The sequence below is a fragment of the Solea solea genome, chromosome 18 (assembly GCF_958295425.1).
Source record: "Solea solea chromosome 18, fSolSol10.1, whole genome shotgun sequence".
NCBI lineage: Eukaryota > Metazoa > Chordata > Actinopteri > Pleuronectiformes > Soleidae > Solea > Solea solea.
This window is the reverse complement of record NC_081151.1, coordinates 10,898,901-10,922,077: the sequence shown is the minus strand read 5'-3', so window position 1 is coordinate 10,922,077 and position 23,177 is coordinate 10,898,901. Positions and strand designations below refer to the sequence as shown.

The 23,177-nt window shown below is 40.0% G+C and overlaps 1 protein-coding gene across 1 annotated transcript in view; it reads left to right on the top strand.

Annotated features, from left to right (window-relative positions):
• pdss2 (prenyl (decaprenyl) diphosphate synthase, subunit 2) overlaps positions 1–16,567 on the top strand; it is a 37,360-nt gene extending 20,793 nt beyond the window's left edge. The window contains exons 4-8 of the mRNA XM_058616259.1: positions 8,345–8,419; positions 10,417–10,590; positions 11,816–11,947; positions 13,164–13,199; positions 16,199–16,567. Of these exons, the coding sequence (XP_058472242.1) occupies positions 8,345–8,419; positions 10,417–10,590; positions 11,816–11,947; positions 13,164–13,199; positions 16,199–16,354 (573 nt within the window). The 3' untranslated portion in view covers positions 16,355–16,567. The remainder of the gene's footprint in view (positions 1–8,344; positions 8,420–10,416; positions 10,591–11,815; positions 11,948–13,163; positions 13,200–16,198) is intronic.
• The last annotated feature ends 6,610 nt before the right edge of the window (positions 16,568–23,177 follow it).

Genomic DNA, 23,177 nt, shown 5'->3' with positions numbered 1-23,177 from the left:
TGTGGTGCCTCTATTATTATGAAGTGGCAGCAGCAGCAACACATTTAGGCCCTATCCACATGGAAATGAAACGTAAACTAACTTTATCTTTGTCTTTTGAAAGGCCACCGTAAACACAGCATCCGCACGAAACGCTCAAAAGGACTTTAAACACTGTCGTACATGGCTCTGTAATACTGCTACACCAAAAACAGAGAAGACGACATTGAGCATGCTGTGTGCAAAAAGCTTTATTTGATTTCGATAGGGGTGGGAATCACAGGGTACATCACGATACGATACATTACGCGATACATAATCCACAATACCAATAATATCACAATACCAATAATATCACAATACAACGATTCTGTGATAATCAATATATGGCAATATTATCATATAGCGAATACATCACGATATCTGTCTAACTGATTAGAACAAAACATCTGTAAAAAGTTAAAAGTGCAGGATTTATTCAGGAATTGTTGATTTATTTACAACATAGAGAACAAAGTGCATAAAGTCTATGTATAGAATGTGGATGGGCCAACTTTCAATGTAACTTTCTCCACCATTTCCCTGTTCTTCAACCAGGTAACTTCTGCCCAAGTTTCCTTCATTTATTTGAGCAGCACCACACTGAGGAGCCATCAAGTATTGATGCCTGGCAAGTGAAACTGGCAGGGACTGTTTACTTTAGGGTGGCTTCATTTATTGATTTGGGGTATCGATTATCGTATTACACAAGGATGGACGACAAAATATCACCAAATCGATATTTTTGACCCACCCCTAGTATACATTACAAAGTATACAATCACAGAAACACAGACAGAATGAACCAAGTCTGAGGAAAGGATGGAAATTAAGGAAAGAAAAAAAAAAGTTATCATAAAGCAAACTGACCAAACAATCTCCAAACACAAAGACATGACTTTTGTTTTTCCAAAGTAGCGTATTGGTTCTCTACACGCAAACCCGAGGGGGCATTTTGAGATTTTCCAAAAAATACAGTTTGCCCTCTACCAAAATGCTATTACCATGTGGAATAAATACTATGATAAAAAACTAGGCGTATTCTTGTGGAATTGTGGTCAGTGAGTATGTTTGCAGAAGTGATGAAATTCACAAGGTTCCTCGATTGCATCTTGAAGCTGCTACCGTCAACTCAACCCACCGTGAACCCTGCATTACGTTCACTAGCTCTCATGCACTGGAGTTAAGCATATTCCAATAATCGAGGAATCATACCATTGGATATTTGAAAACCATTTTTGGTAGAAATGCCCATCCCTACTTTTTTTTTTTTTTTTTTGCCAAAACCAAAAGTTACAGGTCCGTCAGTCTGTGACACACAGACTCCTACTTTTAATTGAGCACACAGTCTGTTTGTATTCTGGTCTAGAGACAGCGATGAAATGTGAACTGTTGGATTCCTTCTTATTGAGTTTTCTGTTTTTGACAAGTGTGTGGTGGTGGTGGTGGTCTTGTTTTGCGCACCACAGATCATATCTACTGCGTGGCCTGGTAACCCCTCGCTGACAGATGCTGTCACCACGCTGCTCTGTCAGAATGTGGTTGCCTGGCTGGATCAAAATAACTGCCCCCACCCATCCGTCCATCAGTAGAACCAGTCCTTATCACCCTCCCTGCTGCCACATATGCAGTAAACACAGTCTGGGTCAGGGTTTGTGGGTTTGTGTCTGCTCTGTGATGTGAGTGGTGTCCATAGTGGAAGTAACAATGATCTATCATTTCCCTTTTTGAATGAAGAGTACTTTTTTTTTTGGCAGTGTGGCATTTTCTTCAGGGCTGTCATTAGGGTTTGTCACCACAGCTGTACAATGACAAAACTCTCATTGTAGTGTGATACAAACCACAGTAATGTAACTGATCCCAGTCAGTTTTCTGTCAAAAGGAGGAAACGATGCTTTTTAAACTCATGATGCAACTAGTGAATTTTTTTCTTGATTAATCAAGTACTTTTTTGATCCACATAATGTTTCCCAAACCTTGACATGATGATTTATTTATGAAATGGAGCAAAGAAACCAGAAAATACTCACATTTCAGACGTTTACAAATCTGATTTCTTATTGTGATTATTTAAACCAATAAATTGATGATTAAAATACTTGACATTTCATCTAGTAATCGATTATTAATCTTTGCAGCCCTAATTTGAAGCAGCAGCAGGAGACGTCCCCAGAGTGGAGTTTTTTACGGCTAATAAGGAGATAGACGTGTGATATTCAGCAGTTACTCATGTTTCAAAAGGTTAGCACAACAAAATGAACCGAGAACAAAACACAGACTGCACTGATTCAGCTGCCCTTCACTGGTGAGAGCAGGAGGTAAATGAGATCCCTCTGAACACTGCTGACAAAACTGTCATGCTTTGCTAAGGTTATGGCAATGGGATTTATTTTGACTTCTCAAAACTGGTGGTTTGGGGGTCAACAAAATAACTTTCACTTAAACTCCTGTCTGTCAATTGATGTTGACCTCCATTTGGCTTCTATTTATTTTCAAAGCGAAATTAACTTTGTGTGGATTAAAGAGAACAACCAAGATATGGGATTTTATACAGAATTTCCAGAAAAGAAAAAAATATATATATACTGTATATAATTTATTTTTTGCTTAATGAGAGACAATATAATAAGAACCATCAAGAAAACGTAACTGTCAGTGGCAAGTCCTCGTCACAGAGGAGCTCAGAACACCCACAGTTCAATGACATCCAAACAAACTCCATATTGATATTCACAAAATCACCACCAGAAAAAGTAATAAGTGGACTTTGAGTTGTTGATTTGTTGAATTGTTCCATTTATTAATGATAACTTCTTCCCCTGAATTCCAGTTTTAGTTTGCAGAGAAATTTCCTGAATGTATTTGCACAAACTTAGTGGAAAGGATGTCTCAAATGTTTGTGACATAACATTCATTAAGGTAGTAAAAGACCGTTATTGACTCTGACACTGCATATTGATTGTATGTTGTGTGTGATTACTACTGTATGTCAAGTCATTTTCATGACAGAGATGAGAATTTCTTTCAGGCTTCAAAGTTTTTCTCATAAAGCAGCGTTTTTAAGGCAGTGAAAGTGAGGGAGATTAAGTGTCGTGGCCTTGAGAGGAAACCTATGCTGCTACTTGTATAAACTGTAAAGTAATCTCACTTTGGAGCTCGGGTTTCTCCCCCCCTCGCAGACCTGTCTGCAAAACACGATCTGGCTGGATTTGGGAATGGAGTATGGTGGAGGCAGGGGGAGAGCTTATCTGATACTTTCCAAAAAAAGACCCCCACTGGCCCCCACTTCCCAAGGCAGGCCAGGCAGAGACACCACATCTGGTAATACTGTAGGCACATTGTCCTTCCAGGTCTGTGGGCGAAAGCTCATGTTTCCTCAATATTTTCCCCCGGTGGATTCAGTTACCCAGAGGGCAGTGCGAGGCTGACGGAGCAGCCACCAGACTTTTCTGATGAACCAAGGATGTCTGGGATGAGCTGGAGTAAATGTATCCTCATTCATACTGCACAAGCAGATGCAACCTCGACTCGTCTGTTCCCACTGCTCTGTGTGTGGATGAAGGATGGAGGCATCCACCTCAGCTTTTATACTCATTCAGTAAAACTAGTCTGTTGGTGCTGATTTGAAAAGATGCAGCCTCTCATCTGCGGTGGTGAATGAGGGGCCGCTCGTGTCTCTGGAAGCTAAACTGTAGTCATGCATGCCCCCTGTAAGAGGAAATGGGCAACTGCAGTCTAAAACAGAACTCAGGCCTCCACCTTTTCAATATGTTACACTTTTCCGCTTTTTTTAAAAATGCTTTAAAGATAGAAATATGAGTTTTCTCCAGGGTCAGTTTCCTGAAAGCAGCATGTATTTCCTCAAGCAGCATTTTTATTAACTTACTGAAATAAAGAGTATGATATTTCTCTCTGTCCTAAAGGCTTTAAGCCCATTGCTTCTGTTGCTGCAGAACTCTTATTTTGTATAAGAAAAAAAAAATCACCATATAGTCAGATATAACACCCAAAAGAGGTGTTATGTTATATATGTATAATTATGATATTCAGAAGCAGAGATGACAGGGAAGTCATTTCTCCTCCTTTAATTTTTTGTGAATCTCCTCTAATAACATTTCATCACTGATAAGTGCAACAATGACGAAGATATTTATTGACAATGCTGTCAATACAGAGGCCTCAAACCTCAGCGAAATATCCTTTTATAATGAAAACATGGCCCATGACCTTCTCTCCCTTGTAAACACAGCAGAGGTTATAGAATGCATTTCAGTGGAATATCATCATGAATATCGTTACTGCAGTCTCATGATGGAATGCTGTGTTGTAATTTTAATCTTTCCCTAGTCCCGCCCCCTCATGACTAGACTAGATACTCATTGGCCACAGGTCATTTGAGTTTGAGACCCCTGCTGTAAACCATGTGCTCAGACTAATATGCTGCTCTGGAAAATGTCTATGTGCAGTGTCAATGTTAACACTTATTTAGAGCGTTCTACATACCTTTGAGCACGGCAGGTCGTTGGCGCAGTTTTAAGAAAAGCCTTATAAAGAAGTTTGTTTGTGAGTGCACGTCAATGTTTTGTGTCCACTGGTGTCACTTCATGTCACCTGGATACTTGAGCTGCTTTCATTACTCATCCAGGTTAAGAAAACACTGGTTAGATACCCTGTATCTGTACTGTATTTGATTAATAATGTGGTATATCATACTCGTCTTTATTTGTATCTGCTATGGAGGGTCTTGTTTGAACAAAGTTTGAATTGATTTGAATATCACAATAAAAATCTGTGATAATTCAAAGATTACATTTTGCTCCTTCAGTGAAAGTTGAAGGAAACAGTTAATCGTGTTTTTAAAATTCTTTATGGAGAGAAAACAACAAACCCTTCTGCAAAACACTCAGTGGCAATTATGTCAGAGTGTATTAATAAATGTTAAATCTTTGTTATATTGAAAGTTAATTATTCGTAAAAAATAAAAAATAAAAATAGCGCTGAACAACAAATTTCAATTTAAAATCTCAATTTGAAACAATTAGTTGCAGTTAGTGAATTCTCAGTTTCCATGTTTGGACAGTGTGGTTGTGCGCGACCACATTTGAGATGGGTTATTCAGTGAAATCAAATCAAAACATATATATGTAATATTTAATCCAAATCCTTTATTAAGATTTAGGTACCAAATGAAATCTGTTTTATTTCTACATTCCAAATTCACAATTTGTGCTTTACAATCTGTACATGTAACTATATTCTGTCCAACTCCACTCCAGAAAATCCCAGGGTAAAAACTGGAAGAGGCTCAGAGCAGGGATTCCTCTTCCAGGACACACACAATAGATATGTGTGTGTGAGTATGACAGTATTGATGATATATATCGGGATGTATTGCAGTTCACATACAGTACATCAGTAATTATTATTATTATCTTATTATAACCTATTGTTTAACCAGGAATAAAAACTTAATTGAGATTAAAAATCTCTTTTGCCAGAGTGTCCTGGCCAAGACCTACCTATATGTAGATATATCTATAATATAGTTATAGATATATCATAACAGAACTAACTGTTCTGTTATGATAAATGTAAAACCTACTGTATATGTTCAATAATGGTAGTGATGATAATCTGACTGCAGGTGTTTGCTCTCCTGTTCAATAACGATAGGGATAATTACAATAATTTATCAATTGGAAGAAAAGGAGAGCAAACACCTGCAGTCAGATTATCATCTCTAATCCGTGTTAACCCCTCCGCTTTGTGGTCGACCTCATGTTGCCTCACCATCTGCCTTCAAGCTCATCCGCAGACCAGAGACAGGCACCGTCTGTGAATACAGAGTGTCAGGAATGTCCCCTCTAACCCCGCCACGCTCTGATAACGAGCAGCTGAGTTTGCAGCACTTCACCTGGTTCCCAGCTCGACTCGAGTGACGTGAACACTGCGTGCTCCTGCTTCGAACAGGGGAAATTGTGTTTTTAATTACAAATGTCTCGGCCTTGATTCGCCTCATTTACATCTACACAGTTTAATCATTGCAGTGAGTCAAAATCCTACATAATCTCAGTCAAATCTCAGTTTCTCTTAACTTGAAGGTTGTGGGTTCGGTTCCCGGCTGTATCCCTGGGCGAGACGCATAACCCCAAGCTGCTCCTGACGGCAGTGGATATGAAAGATGTTTAATAGAAATGGGCAACGCATAGATGTGCGGTATGAATGGGTGAATGGCAGCTTTGAGCGGTCATCAAGACCAGAAAAGTGCTATATAAATACAGACTATTTTCTTTGTGACTAAAATCTCTGTGAGTTGTCTGTCAGTTGTTTTTGTTTTTATTTAGTTAAATGTAGTACTACTCTACACTGTGTGGATCATCTCTGGTCTCTCACTCTCACTGTCCCATAGCAGCCAGTGCACTGAGGGCTTATACTGACTGTCAGACCAGCTATAACTTAGTACCTCACACACACACTTCAAAAAATCTGAACTATCCCTTTAATGCTTTTTTGTTTTTAGCTTTTTGCCGGTTCAGCAGAGAACAGGTTCTGGTTTGTTTTAAATACAAACAAACATCTGGCCCATTCAAATCATTGTCAAATGAGCTCACACAATACTGATGAGGGGTGTTTTTGTTTTCGTGTCTGTGGAGACACAGAGAAGCGTAGGTGTACGCAAGTGAGACAGCAGTAAACTTTAGGTTCAGGAGTTATCCCTTGTTGACCCTCTTATAACCATCATGGTAATCAGGCCGCCTGGATTTATTTAGATTTTATAGCTGTAGTATTGTCAAAAAATGTCCAATGGGTGAGTTCTTCTGCCCCTTTTTCCCAAGATAACTTTCACTTTCGATATTTGGCTGTTATTTTTATATATAAAAAACTGTGACCTGCTTGGTGGGTTTAAAGCTAACATAAAAAAACACCTAAAACTCTCACAACAATGCACCCACTAATTTGCCACTGGCTATTTGTGTGAGTGTATGTGTGTGTGTGCACCTGTGAGGGGCTCACTTCCTACATTGCTGTATGTTCTTACTTCTTGCGTAATGTTTTATCGGTGCTGTATTTATTTGTCCTTCTACATGACATTACTTGCTGAGTGATATTTGATGTTTTATCTTTAGGTAGGGACTGCAGATGGAAATTAGCCCAACACTAACTCTGGTGTAATGCATCAAATGGTGACATTTATGTTTTTAATTGCACATGGTCCCTTTCAAATAAAATCAAATCAAAAATTCAACCAACGGTACTGAGAAGCTGACGTCACAGACTTGTGACGCACTGGTGAATCTTGTACCTGTGTACAATGACCATAAAAGACTATTCTAGTCTGTGATTGGACGAGCATTCCACAGAAGTCCTGAGGGCTACTGTAATGACAAGAATATGGGAACATTTTTGAATTTTCTAGATGTCACAAACCGTCTAGGAGTTACAGTAATGGGAGGTGCGCATGGCAAATTCTGAAGGGTTAAGCAAATGTTAAGAGAACGTTAGGTTAAGGAATTAACCCCGGTTCTGTGAAACGTGCGTGAGGTTGAAACAAATGTTCTAAATGGTTAGACTGTTGACCAAGCGTACTCACATGAAGCATGGGGTAAGTCTGGGGCGCAGAGAAGTTACGCACCAGAGTTTTAAAGGTGACATCGAATGCTTGTATCGCACATATATGTTAGTTATGGAGGTCTACTTACATATATTAACTTGTTTTCATGGTTAAAAACCTCCTAATCGCTGCAAACTAGCCGATCAAAATATCTCCTCACTGACGCTCTCGTCAACCGCGCTGTTTCAGACCAAAATCACACCCCCAGAACGTGGACTGTGTTGTGATTGGCCAGCCAAGGAGAGCTTTCCCACTGTCCTGTGATTGGCCAGGTACCTGGAGGTGACATAATTGGTAGGCCAGCTCTCAGATACACAGCTCCCCCTCTGGCACGGTGGATGCTCTGCATCTCAGCAGCTACAACGAGAGTAGTTCTTCTTCTTCTGCGGGTGAATGTAGGCAACCGGATGTGCCCGGACTAGTGCCCGCACCAGGAGGCGCTACGGTGGTGAGAGGAGTGGTGAGGTTTTCTGATGACATCATCAGCATAGGGAAGTCCGCTTCGCAGAGCCCAGGAAAACAATAAAACCCTATTTTCTCAGCAGTGGCTGAACTGTTTGTTCTGAAACTTTAGGGTTTCATAAACGAGGTAATGACGCAGATACACACACAAACGCAGCATTAATTGGAGCTTCCGGTCTATGTCGCCTTTAAAGCTTCATGGTGTAAATTGTAGCCCAAATGTCTGACAGTTCTTTATCTGTTATTTAACAGGTTGTCGAGCTGATCTCAAGTGCCATCGGCGATTTAGTCCAAGGAATCTACTATGAAGGTTCAACTAATACTGAGGTAAAGTATCTACTCCACTTTGATGCCGTGCAGTTCTCTCACAGAAGATTAGGCATGAGAAATGACTCAATCTCCAAAGAAACTAAACTTTTTGAAGTGAATATAAATATAATAATTGGCTGGACATTAAATATTTAAAGTCAGTTCAGAGTGCTTTATATATTGACGAGCTAACTTTAAACCGACATTTTTAATGAGGACTCAAACTAATAAAAGTGTCTTTGTGTCTAAATCCTGTTGTAGCTCATCACTCTGTACCAAAGAACTTCATTGTCCCACAGAATCTATTATCCTGTTACCAGACACCCCCATTTTTATGCTCCGGCCCAAAAATAATGTACTCAAAATAAAAATGTTACTGTTCTCCAGCTATTTTTATTACAGCCATAACCCAGGTCTCCTTTGAGAGGCACCTGTGTAAAATTTACAACCAAAAAAGTTCAAAATGGATGTAAGAGATAGATAGTAAACGAAAGAGGCATAAAAAAGTGGGAGGTAAGGTCTTTAGTGGGACCTTTTGTGTGGGAAACACTTTAAAGTCATAGTGCACAAGTGTGGACCATGTCAGTGTCAGCAGCTGCTGCAGTGGAGGGAGGATCCTAACAGACATTTGAGTGGGATACAAACTAGAGGTTAGAGAGATGAATAATCAGCATTGGCAGGATTCTATTGACCTGTTTCTTGTATTTATTAATTATTTTTATTGAAAATACTGTACATAATTGCACTGCTGTGCTGGCGTAAAATGTAGATTAGAGCGTTTATTTGTTGTCATTAAACAGCTGTGGGGTTTTTTTCAGATAGAGAATAAAATTTAATTGGCTAAACAGAATATTTGGGCCAAAAATCGGCCTCGATTATTGGCCATTGGCTGCCCCCGTATCTAACAACTGGCATCGGCCATAGAAAGACCCATATCAGTCGACAACCTCATCACTATTGTCTTAGACTGCTGTTTATTTGGACTCAATCCTATTTCAATGTTGTAGAATATGCCTCTAAAATGAGTCCCCAAATAACCTGGTTTCATTCTGTTAAGAGTAATGTTTGCATAACACTAGTGTCCCTATTTTTTTCGTGAACGAAACTACCGTAAACTGGATATCTGTGTCCAGTTTTTAAAAAAACGAATGAAAGCTATACATACACGTTGCTGATTTCGCTGGTGACCTTTTGTTTTGTGGGGTTTTTTTAGGGGGATAAATAAACCTTTTAAATGTATATTTCAGGTTAAGTGTGGTTGTGTAAGGTACTGATACATAGTCAGCAGCACTGTCCCTGGTGCCACTTATGACGATAACCAGCCTAAGAGGCTCAGTCTCAGTGAAAACATGTGACACCATGGACTCGAACAGATTTTAACCATTTCACAAAGAAAACCACAAATCTAATCCAGTTTAAGTCTACAATATCTTTAGAATATGTTCACCACAAAATGATACAGGGTAATATAATCTATCGTTTCCACGGCATCAGAGAAATAGAGTCTGTTCGAGCAAGAGACAAAACAAGAGTTAACTTTGCTGTGCCACACAATTCAGTCCCCAGGGAGAAAAGACTGTCAAATGATGTTATTCTTAAAACATCATGCTCTAAAGCTAACATAGCTTTTATTAAATGAATTATTTTTTCTTATGTCATGTTTTCCATGTCACACAAAAAGCTTCCTGTTAATCTCTCATAGTGGTGAGTTTAGTATAGGGATGCTCTGTCTAGTAATGTTTTATGATTTAAAAAACATTAAAAGTGTGTTTTCCTCAGGTTCTGCGTCGCTCCGCCAGCGTCGAATAACCGCGCAGCTTGTGGGAAATACTCTGTTAAATTGCTGTTACTCTCTGCTGCACATCCAATTACATACTGAAAAATAAAAACACAGAGGAGGAGGAGGAGGTCTTGTTTCGATTTAGAGGCTGCAGGTTGCCCTGCAGGAACTTTGAAGCAGCGGCAGTGAAGGCTCAGGCCGGCGGTGTCTCCGCTCCTCTTTTTTGCTCCTGCAGGAGAGCAGCCTCGCCGACAGAGTCGACGTGGCGACTTGGGAGGAGCAGATGTTCCTGTCCCACGGGTCGTTGCTCGCCAAGAGCTGTCAGGCTGCGATGGAACTGGCCAAACACGACAAAGAGTCACAAAGACTGGCCTACAAGTACGGCAAGCATTTATCACTCGGCCACAAGGTGAGTCTCACCTGAGCGTCCCAGCCACCCAACACTTTAAAGTATCACTCAGTATGGGATAATCAGTCGAATGTTTTAGACCTTTTCACTTAATGAACTTCTTATTGTTATAAAAGATGCTAGATGTAGTCTATGAGCAACAAAACTCAAAAGGTAAAGGACATTTACCCTTTGGCAATGATCCAGAGGCAGCTCAGGATTTTTCAAAGACAATTGTTGACCTTGCGAGACAGAGGAGTCTGTTCCACTACAGGAATCTGGGCGGCCTTTGCAGAGGCGTGCTCTCTCTAATTAATTCTCTGTCAAACTTCAACAACTCATACAGTTGAGAGATTTCTGGATTTAAAGATTTAGGGTCAATTAATAGTAATTGAGTCTTTGGGGAGTTAATGTTTTGCCTTGCACAGCAAAAAGATTGTAAACCGAGTTATTATGTTATTCATGGATCCTCGTTCCCTCTGACCACTGTGTCGTTCTTGTTGCTTAAATGCTCAATCAAAATAAATGAATAAATCTGACTGTCTTATGCCTTTATAGGTAATTTGCCTTCTTTTGGTTTATAACATCAGTGTGTCCTTGGAGTGCATTTGAGTATAAGTAATGTTGAAATGGATAAAAGAGCTCTAAAACATTTTAACCTGTAAATCTGACACTTTTTATTTTCTTGAATCATTCTCTTGTCGATGAAGCACTTTTGTAATTCTTGTCTTGCCAGTACATTAAAGTTTAAGTGTCTTATTATTTTCTCATTAGAGACAAACACATTATGTAAAAACCGTGGAATCGGGAGGAAGGTAGATCTTCCGAAATGCCATTAGTGTTTAATGTTAATGCGTATGTTTAAGTCTTTTCTCAAGGTTCAGTGGTTTTTCAGGAGTGTCTTAAGTGGTGCTAGTCGTTGATAATGATGCACTCACAGTGCAGCATTAGTGTGTCCTCTCCTGCTGTGGCTCCCTGTCGCTGTCTGTCTGCAGGCCTCACTGGCAACAGGGAATCTCAGCATGGGAGGAAACAGAAAATGAGGTCTGTGAAGGACAAGCATCAGGCTCTAGGTGTCTTACAGCAGACAATCATGCTGCTCATTAACAGACTGACTCAGTCTGCAGGTAGACACAACGTGGGCTCCCCCAGTTTTAACCACTGACATGGTTTAATGTGTGCCTTAATTCAGAACGTAGAATCTCACAGAAATGAATTGATCCGTCTCCGTCTCTCTGCTCTGTAGCTGAACTCTGACCTGCAGCCGTTTTTGAAGAGCAGCGTCGTAGAGCCGCCGTCGTTCAGTCTGAGCGCCGCCCCGGTCGTGTTCCACCGTCAGATCGTCGGTCAGGAGAGGTGGCATCAGCAGCTGCAGCAGGTACATGCACGAGGGTCCATGGCAGAGGTGTTAGAAACAGTCTGTACCAAGTGGCAACCGGTCATAAGAATCTGAACTCCTGGTTTTAAGCCTCCAGAGTTGCATTTGCCATGTTGAAGTTCACAGGTGTCACTTTCAATCAGGCAACTATATGTGCCATGCTTTATAATTCACAAAACTGGAACATGTTTAACGTTTAAGAAGAGCTGAAACTAGTGATTGAGACCATTAACTCCTTAGGAAAATGTTTACTGATTCTATTTACTATTCTTTAAATCAGGTTGGTCTCAACCAAGACTTAATTTTTCAGAAATATTCCAACAAATGTTGGTTAAAAAAAACTTTTTAAATTCTACTTTGAGTGAAATTTAAAGCCAATTGCACTACCATAGCAGTTTAAAGGAAATAATGGAGGGAAACGTAGCTGATCAGGCCCTCATCCAGTAACATATGTGACTGTTTCAGTGACATTATCTGTTTCATCTGGACATGGGATTTGTAAAACTTTATTATTTATTTGATAGGGACATTGAAAGCCACCGTTGAGTGAATTTCAAGGGCAACTTTGTGAATTTTAAGAGCATTGTGGCTCGAGACCCTGCTAATTTCTGACCATAGTGGGCTCATGGGTCATGTAGAACATGTGTACTTTTGAATTATTGTTTTTTACCTTGTTATTGAAGGAAGTATTACCATATCTTGGAAATAGAACTATGAGTTACAGCACATGTAATGGTATAACAAGTGGAGTTGTGTTCCAGTGAGTGACTATGAAAAACTAGGTAATAGATCAACCATATGTTCTCGAAGTTTTCTCTTTTTACTGAATTTATTTTTTTGTCTCAAATGAAAAGTGATGTCTTTCACACATCTGTTTTCAAACTTTTGGAGATTTGACAGTTACAGTTGGGTGAGATGGTGGTCGTGCAGATCCGGCTCATGGCTGTGGAAATATTTCTAACGTCTGAAATTGAATGTTTGGTTTAATTATATGCTGTAAATGTCAAGGGGACTGACTCTACATCACATGAGTCACATGAACACATGAAGATGGATAATTTGGCTTTTTGTCAGTCAAAGATTATGTTTTTAGTCTTTTACCTCAAATGTGCTGATTGTAATTTCTCTAATTTCATTAACAAATGTTTCATAGACAAAGTTGTGAGTCAACCTGGATTATGTAGCTGATAATCGCTGTCTTTTCTCTCTTCACAAGGCTAAAACGCTGAGAAACCAGCTGGATTACTCCAAGGTAAGAACACTATTTTATGTATTTCTCAATCAAATCTGCTCCAGGGCGGAGCAATTAACTTTTTAAAGGTGCAGTAGGCAAGCTTTGTTTGTGTTATTGATTCATAATTCCATAATCAGAGAAAAAAAATAATCTGTAGCATGAAAGTGCTGTGCTTCCTCCAACTTCCTGTCAGCAGAGAGTTTCAGAGATGAAACAAGTGTGGCTGTCCATGTTCATCTGATAAAGCCCCGCCCACTTCCGACAATCATGGGGGGTTTCTGATTTGACGCTGGTTTAAACAGATTATCTGGCCCAATTATCCAGTAATGTGAGGGGTTAACATCTTATAACACATCAGAGTCTTCCTGATTTCAAATTACAATAATTTATTGTTCCAGTGATCCTGCCTACTACAGCTTTAAATTTACAAGGACCTTTGGTCCTATTCCTTTCACAGGAGCCTTCATTCACACTTTTCAACAACGATGATCCAAGTTCATTTGTTGTTTTTCTTTGTTGTTGTCATTTGTTTACTCAGTGGCGCACAGGAACGTAGCGCCGCGTCACTGCAACTCGCATCAAAGTTGAGAAACAAGCTTTCCAAAGTCAACGTGTGAGGCAAGGAGGGGACAGATAGGGGTGCGAGGAGAGACTGAGGCTCAGAGAGGAGGGGTCTGGTGGTGTTGGAGGGGGGGTTATCTGGACCCGTCTGAAACCAGAGCAGGAAGGATTAGTTACCGAGGCCTATTTGTGGAGGAGACACTGAGGCTCTGAGACAGTGGCATTGTGAGAGAATCTCCTTCAGCAGACCTGCTGGAAAGAGGACGTGTAGAGAAGTTAGAAGGGAGGGATAGACGAGGGGACGGAGGGAGGGAAAGCTGAGAGCAGGACACGGAGGAATGAAATTTTGGGCAAGAAAAAAGAAAGACCTTGGGCCCTCACTAAAGTGTCAAAGTTTGATTGAGCACAAAGATAGGAAAACATAATAATAGGACTAATAATAGTTTTTAGCATTGTCTTTGAGGAAGAATTTAATTATAGCCCTGAGCCCCCCACGTTTCGACTTAGAAAAGCTGCACTATCAGACCTGACTGAGGGAGCGTTTGTGTGTATACAGCTGCAGTACAGGGGCGGACGGGGACGGGAAGCATTTATCCCGTCAACCCACTGAAATATTGTCTTTTTTGAGCGGTACATTTCACTTCCCGTGAAATTCCTTTGTGTTTTCAGTCAAACACCAACCTCTTTGCAGGTGTCACACTTTGCAAGCACAGTGTTGCCAGGCAGATCTAAACACCAGCATACTGAGACTTAACACAGACTTAATCAGCTGTGTGTGAGCACACACCTGACATGTTTTCATGTTAAAAAGCCGTGAATCAGAAGGTACCCGACAAAAGGGACACCAGGGTTTATTTAATTATTCTTTTTTTACGATTCTACATTTATGTAGCACTTCTATTTCAAATTGAAATGTGTCACAGTTTGAGTACAGCACCAGAATATTGATGAGGCCAGAAGACGAATGTGAGGCTGAAAGGACAGAAGAAGCAGGCAGATGAAAAAAGGTACAGAATTGTGTAAATGACAGAAATATATGGATATTTAAAAATGAAATAAGGAGAGAAGTAGCCAGGGTGATGTTGAGGTCAACATGCACGGCTTTTTATTTTTATTTCTGTATTTGTAAAAAGCCTACAGGGCTTCCTAACTACAGAATTTATGAGGTAAAAACGCCCCCAGCGGAAAGATGTTTTCCGACACAGCAGGAGTGTGAGGCTGATGGAGTCATATTCACTCTCTGTAAAACTTCATCTGGAGATTGGAGCTCATTTGCCTTGTTTTTTTTCTCATGTGTGAATTATATGCATGACTAAATACAGAGACTTACTTATTGAAATGTGTTGTTTTTGTTAGTTTTTAAACAAGATCCTATATAGAGGTGGGAATCACAGGTTACCTCACCATACGACACATGGTCCAGGATAGACAATCATTAATATCTGTCTAACTGAAGAAAAGACAACATCTGTGAAATGTTAAAAGTGCAGGATTTCTCTTTTTATTCACAATATGGAGAACAAAGTGCCCAAGTTCTATATTAAACGTGAATAAGGACATCTCTTAACATCTTCAGGGAGGAACTTCTGTCCATGTTTCTCCTCATTGGTTTGAGCAGCGCCACCGTGACGGTTTACTTTAGAGCAACTTATTTGTTCATTAAGATATGGATATTTGCCCTGGCCTATCGATTATCATATTGCAACGATATATCACCCCTGGTATTATACAACCAGTCCATTTAAATGGCACATGCAGCCCAAAAGCAACCTCTTAGTGGCCCAGCCAGTGGTCCGCCCAGAAACATTGAGGAAAAAACAACTGTTTTTCACTGTCCCTCAAAGATTCCTACAGTAGTACTGACCATGAATATGTTTTTTTATTCTGTCAAATGCACTTTGAGATGTCTGTGCATTATATGTGACAAAATATTTATCTTATTTCAAAGAGAAACAAATGCTGTTGCTAATCAAACTCATTAAAACACTCGTCAAATTTTAAAGAGAAACTATTGTGACAGCTACTACTGTGCACTTTTTTTGCCTTCATGCATTTTGAGGACAGAATGACCAAAATAGTTTTATTTCAAAGTGAAAAACATTATTTCTAGTACCCCAGATTCTATTCAGGTATAGTACTTGTATTATTTGTATGCACTTTTTGATGAAAGTGTCATTGTTTTAAACCAACCTCACATTAACTTAGTCTCACTTTTCTCCCCTGTAGTTAAATATGGTAAGCTGCCTCCAGTGGCACCAGGAGCAGTGCACTAATGCCCACGCTTGAGTTCCACAGTGGGGTTTTTTATTTTTCCCCTCTTGTTGAAGGACACGTTTTGCCACCGCGCCGTACTCTCAGCGAGCCAGCGAACTTTCTCTGGCTCTCGCTGTGCTGTAGTAGTAACAGCAGTGACACAAACATGACAAACTAATGTGTGTGTTTTCATCCCTCGACAGCTTTTGGCAGCAGTTAAGTCGGAGAAAGGCATGAGCTCAGCGGTCGACTTATGCTGTTACCATGGCAACAAGGCTCTGGAGGCCATCCAGGCTTTCCCCTCATCCGAGGCTCGGTCTGCCTTGGAGAACATCGCCTCCGCCATCACCAAATTTTGACCTGGACACACACACACACACACACACACACACACACATAGAGAGACTGCATTTTTAAAACGAGGTGTCTTTGTCTGCAGAGGCGACACTTCAGAGACACGTGAACTTGGTCTGAGCCAAGTGTTGGCTCATGTCTGGATAAACCGTCAGATACATAACGGCCATAACCAAAAAAAAAAATGAAATAAAAACATACGACTTTAGAATTATGTTGTTTTTTTTTGGGATCCTCTGATGTGTCCCTTTCCTCTCCTGTGCAGAGAAAACGTCACGCCAAGCTGCCGTTTACAAACCTGGCAGACGGCTGTTACCTTGCTTATCAGCAAAGGCACATACCAGGCAGAACGTAATTTAAGATGTTTTGAAGGACTGTTAGTGTCATCTGGAAAATGTACCATGAACAGCAAATTATGCACCTAGCAGCACTTGTCCTAACGTTTATTTATTTATTTATTTGTTTTAGAATCACTTCACCTTGCTTACAACCAGAGCCAGCGCGAGGCATACGTGAACTCTGAGGCTGCCCAGGTTCCCCAGATCACCAGGGGGGAGAAAGGAACTATTTAACATTGTGATTTTACTGCCTTCTAAAAAACAAACGAGTGACACTGGTTTGATATAAATAACACGACTATAAATAATGCAATTTATATCAATAATTTGTATCAATAATAGTCAAACACCGGCTACTCTGAGTTGATGGGATCAAATTCAGCTTAGAGCCTCATAAAGGCTTGGGCCGGCCCTGCTTACAACTGCTGCACATCTGAGGTGATGTTGAAATCAAAGGTGTCAGATGTAAAAAAACTGTTTCAAAGTCACGTTGTACCAGGTATGTACCTCTGTTGATAAGAGCTGCTGCGCAAAAGTGTTTCTAATGGAGTTTGGCATGACTCTGGGAGTAATGTCACCCATGTTTGTCTTCTTATGTCTGTCCCCATGTCTGTGTATGTGATCCAAGTCGACCCAGGGGCGGGGAAAGGTCACACAGCCTCTCCCCTTGGCCCCGGCCAGCCAGTGCATTGAAGCTCCGCCAGGCAGTAATTATTAATGAAGAGACCTGAGCAAATGGACAGGAAATGCAGAGGTATTGATTGGGCCGGCTGCCCTGCTCTAAGCCGTACAGGCTGGCGCCAGCCGGGTGGCCTGTGGTTTCCCAGGCTGCTGTCTGTGGGGGGGGGGGGGGGGACAGCGGACAGCCAAGGTGTGAAACCAGGCCACCGCTGGCAGCTGTCTGTCACATCATGGCCACACCTGAAGGACACAGCACACAAAGAGGGTTCATTGTAGCACACGGTGGTGCCACACAGGGCCTTGGATTAGCTGAAGGTGGCGCTAGAAGTTCGATATGAAAGTACTGGTCAAATGTTTGACTTAGAACGAGAGGTAAAGTCATGCGATTACCTGAGGAATTATGTGAAGTCATTCCTTCAGGTACGTCCTTTGAACATGGGAATAGAGTTGCAAAGGGGTGGAAATCTTACAGTAAGTGTCCATAAACTTTCCATGGGAACTTTTGTTTGGGAATTTTGGGAATGAATGAGAATTAACTGGAAAGCTTGGATAATTTAAAGAAACTGTGTGATAAACAAATATAAACATTTAGTTTTGTCATGTTTTGGCAGACATGCATGCAAAATGATGCAATTTAAAAGACAGTTAGGTCCATATATATATATTATATATTATATATTATATTTTCAGGAGCTCTAAAGTAATCGTACATACTGTATAGGAACAAGGAAGGTTTTATAAAAATGAAACTCAGTGAATTAAAAATATAGAATGTAAAGATCTATAAATGTCTCAAGGTGTCATGTGAGTTACAGGTGTCTGTTTTACTATTGTGGTCTATGGGAAAGTTGCTTTTTGTGCTGAATAAGTTTTTGTATTTTTGTTGCAGTACCACGAGTGGCCACTGGAAAACAATTAGGAACTCTATCCAGTTCTGGTAATACATCCATGACGTAGATGCATCATGTAGTGTGCTATGTGCCTGTGGTTGAGGAATAGCATTCAACTATATTTGCATCAAATCTGATTGTTTTAGCCAAGATTATGCTACAATTATTTACATTTACATTATTTACCATAATGACATTCAACCTTTAATTTATTAAATTTCCTAATTTATTCCCATAAATTCTCATGGAAAGTTCCCCGTTTTGAAAATTCCTGGACTTTTTGCAGCCCCTCGGTGGAAGTGGAGTGACTATTTAAACAACAAGCCGGCGTCTGTTGCTGGTGTGTTGTGTGTTGTGTGTTGTGTGTCGTCGTCCACCTTCTCTTCTGTTTAGTTTCCGCTGCTCGGTCCTGCTGGAAACAGAGAGGGGACAGCGTGTACCAGGGAAAGCCTCGGGCTCTTCATGAAATATTTATCCTCGCTGTGAGGAGACATGAGGAAAGTTTGCACGGAAAGTTAAAAGGACCCAACCAAAAAAAAGGGAGACCGAGGCACTGCCAGAATGACAAATATAGTAACTGAACAAAACTTTTTTTTGACAAATATTATATTTTAATCTCTCTAAGCTATGACAGTGTTGCACAGATGCTCCCAGTGGAAATCAGTGAGCAGAGAATTTGATGGGAAGAGGAAAACATAGTTGTTTGAGTGGTGAAGCTAAATGTTTAATGGTGAACAGAAATTGCAGCTTTTTTTTTTCCTTCCGTGACAGCATTAATCTTTTTGAGATGAGGTTTGACACTTTTATATCCGGCACAGTAGAAATCGGACTTTGTGTTTGCTTATATTTTCCACTTTGGAAGTCTTTGAGAGTTGAGGTAAAACATGAAGCAGCAGGTAACAGCGGCCTTAGTGTGTCCAGGCCGGGCCAGACGATGAGTGGTGTAATTACAGCAGGGTCTGGTGGATGGAGTCAGTCAGCACCGTCCAACAGATTCCATTACACACACGCTCACATTTGCAAACACCACTGTGGAAGCTGGTGCGACGGCAGCTGTCACCCTGTATCACAGAAAATATACAGTCGTCTTTTAACTCGGGAATAATAATAAGAAGAAAGGGAATGCTTTATTTTGAATCAAATGCCTTGAATTGAAAAGAAAAATCAGTAAATGATAAATCCTCCTTTCACAGAAAAGATGGTTCCACAAGGTTGTGTAATTGGACCTGTTTTTTTTCACTGTTTTTACTTCTTTTAGGTTTGTTAGAAAACACATAATTGCTCAATTTTGCAGAGTGTATCAAAGACCTTAAAGCTGCAGTGTGTAATTTTTGTTATTGCTGAAACACTGTAACGTCATTTGTCCTTTTTCTGAAAACTGGCTCTGTCAAGCAATACTATCAGACAGTTCCATGCACTTAACAGGCAACAGATTTTTTTGTTTTGAGAAAATAAAACCAAAACCATTTTAGAAATAGGAAACAGAAGAAGACGTTTTGGCATATAGCTTATTATGTTGTGACCCAGAAACTATCGTCACATATTTAAGGCCTCGGTATACGCCAATTGTGTCATCAACACACAAACTCACATGGAGAAACAGTTCAACAACAGAAGAAGTAGTCGCCAAGGATAGTCATCCGAGCCTCGACCTGGCAACCCACGAACTGGCTGACACCCTGACTCCCCTGCCCGACTGGCCTTTCAGCTGTGAGTATTAAATATATACAACTAATACCAAAATAAAAAAGAACCAATAACTTATTTAAAAGGTTCCAGTGTCTAACACTTGGGTTTAGAGGCAAAAAAAAAAATATACGACTATAATAAGTGTTTAATGTTTATAAAAAAACGTTTTCTTAACATTTGCAGTTAACAGAGTGTATGAAAAAGAACATCAGAGTTGGCCCAAGGCATAAGCAAACTAAGCAGCTACTTGGGGCTCCCTGATCGCTGGGGGCCCCAGATAGTGTGTGGAGAAAAAAAACAATAACATTTTGACCTGTTAAAGAAATCTATATATATTTAAACATATGTAAATAATGTTGTGTGGATTAATACTTGGCCATTTTTGTAATTTTACTGCCCTCTTTTAAAGTTTAAAGTGACACTGGTTTAGTGTAAATAACACATTTTTATCAGTAATAATAGTCGAGCACCTGCTACTCTGAGGTGGTGGGAGGGGGGCCCCCCAAATCAAATTCAGCTAAGGGCCCCATGAAGGCTTAGGCCGGCAGTGGAGATGACTGTAAACAGATTGGAGTATGACTGAAAACACAGTAGCGTTTCAGAAGTGAACTCGACTGCTTGATAAAAGCAGTGTGTCCTCGCCCGCCGCTGCTCTGCTGCTGTATACACACAAAAGTTCCCTCAATCAGGTCTGATGTAAACAAATGTTGAAGGGGATTTCAGAACGTGAAATCAAGCTAAAACGCTCTAATGATTTCTCTCAGATCCATGAAGCATTGGACTCTATTTAAGAATGAATTAAGTGAGTAAAAAGTACTTATACTGTTTATTAACACTTAAATAATCACACACTGTTGTTGCTGAATGTTCGGAGGCATTTGTCAAAACTGTGAAAAGAGAAAAACTAAACTAAACATCCACTAAAAGAACCTTCATCATAGTGAAAATTAACTTCAAATATCTGCACATCAAAAACTTTCTATAACATCTACTGAAGTAAAAAACAAAACAAATGTAATTTGGTGTCATTTTCATTCTGAATTCTGAAAGTAACATCCATATTGCTATGGAAACTCCAATATTCCACATTCATCTTCTATAAGGAAAATGCACTCATTTTCACAGACACACAAACATAAGCATCATTCATTTTGTTTTGATTTATTGTTAAGGACACACTGCAGATCAGAGCCCATTTTCTATTTTAGTAAAAAAAAACTAACTAAAACCCCTGTGATGGACTGATGTCTCATGGACTTTCACTGCCTCTGCTCTCAGTGCACACTGTGGCCCCGATGACCCCATTAGGAATAAGCCTGTATGTAAATGGCTTCACACATGTGAGTGGAGAGGGATTTCAGAATGTCCATTTGTCTTCCTTTCAAAGTGCCACCAGTAAACACCTGCTAATATCATCATATAGCTGATGGTGATGGATGAAAGTCGTTCTCCTGAGATGGGAACAGTATGGCTGATTGGCTCCCGCGACACAGACGAGCATATTGGGCAAAAATGACACTTTAACGAGCTCGTCACAGTGTTAAGTACCACGCGCCGGCCCCTCGTCATAATAATCCGTACCTGGCTGACCCTGAGCCCCTGTACAGGATCGCGCTCGCTCCGTTGGCTGACAGATCAGACTGCCATGGCGACAGCTCATTAGTCCAGTAATGAGAGCCACACCAGCCACACTGTGTATTGTTGTGTCATCTCTGGATTGAAATATTTGTGGCAGCGGACAAAAAAAAACTGGATGCTCCTGGTGTGTGTGTGTGTCTGTGTTTGTGATATGTAAGGCTTCCTGTTTACCTCAGACTAAAACCTTGGTTGTTCAGTTTTACCTGCTTAAAGCTGATTGTGTTATTATTCTGCCCTCTTTTTTTTAACACTTTATGAACAGGAATGGAGCTTTATGTGTATTCTGTGTCCTTCATCTTAAGCAGCGGCGGGCGAGGACAGACTGCTGTTGAAATGAAATGCTACGTTTCATGGGTGCTTCTGTGTTTTCAGTCATACTCCAACCTGTCTGCAGTCATCTCCAGGGCCGGCCCAAGCCTTTATGAGGCCCTTAGCTGAATTTGATTTGAGGGCCCCGCTCTTACCAACTCGAAGTAGCCAGTGCTTGACTATTATTGATAAAAAGTAACACTGTCATTATAATTGTATTATTTAAACCAAACCAGTGTCACTCTTGTTTTTTGTTTTTTACATTAGAGGGCAGTAAAATCACAAAAGTGTCTGAGTATTAATTTGCACTTTCATATTCAAAGTGAAGCACTAAGTGTGGTAATACTAAACCAGTTTAATTACTTTTTTGATTTTTCAAACTCAGAAAAATGAGCAAATGTGCACTAAATGAGCAAATCTTCAACTACAAAATAAGTGAATGTAAGAGGCATTTGTTTGTATTTAACCCTTAGTGCTCATGGGTGCACCCATAATACATTGCCGTGGGAATGTAGGTGGGAACACAACTCCTTATGGGGAGGTCTTAGGGTGTGTGTTTATAGGTCACATATTCAGGCTTTAAGAAATGCGGCTTCTAATGTGCTAGTGTCAAAGTTATAATTAATTTTATATCGCATATTTAGTAGCAATAATTGTGCAGAAGTCACAAAATTAGACCTTTTATCTTTTCTTTTTGTTCATAAAAAGCGACCCTTGTGAACTTTGAACTGTCACATATTTCCAAATTTCACAAATTCAATCCAATTTTATACATTTTTAGTACTTTTTGCTGAGGTGTGTTTATATAGTTGGTGATTTTATTTATTTTTTCCATCAGATTACCGTGGTTGTGCCGGGAAAAAAAGGATAAAAGAAACTCTATATTACACATTCTTATAGCCTCTATATATACTGTAAGTTTTAATATTGTGCACTAGTTGTACATTGAGCAATAGTACTTAAAACTAGTGTTTTAAGTAACAGGTAGTGTTTATTGATGCTTCCATGACTCAAAATCACTGCAACAATACGGCAGGGTTTAAAGTGCTCTTATTAATCACTACTGGTTTGAAACAAATCTAAACACAGCAGTACACTTTTGAATATTTTGATCCACTATCTTTAGACTTGTGCTGTGATATAATTATGTAAAAAAATATAGCTGCACATTTTTGCATGTATGTGGATAGTAAATGTGTCTTAACATCAGTTTCATGACATCCACATATGCCCAGCTTTTCTTGCAAAGACAATGCATTGACTTCTATTCAGACAGCCTAACC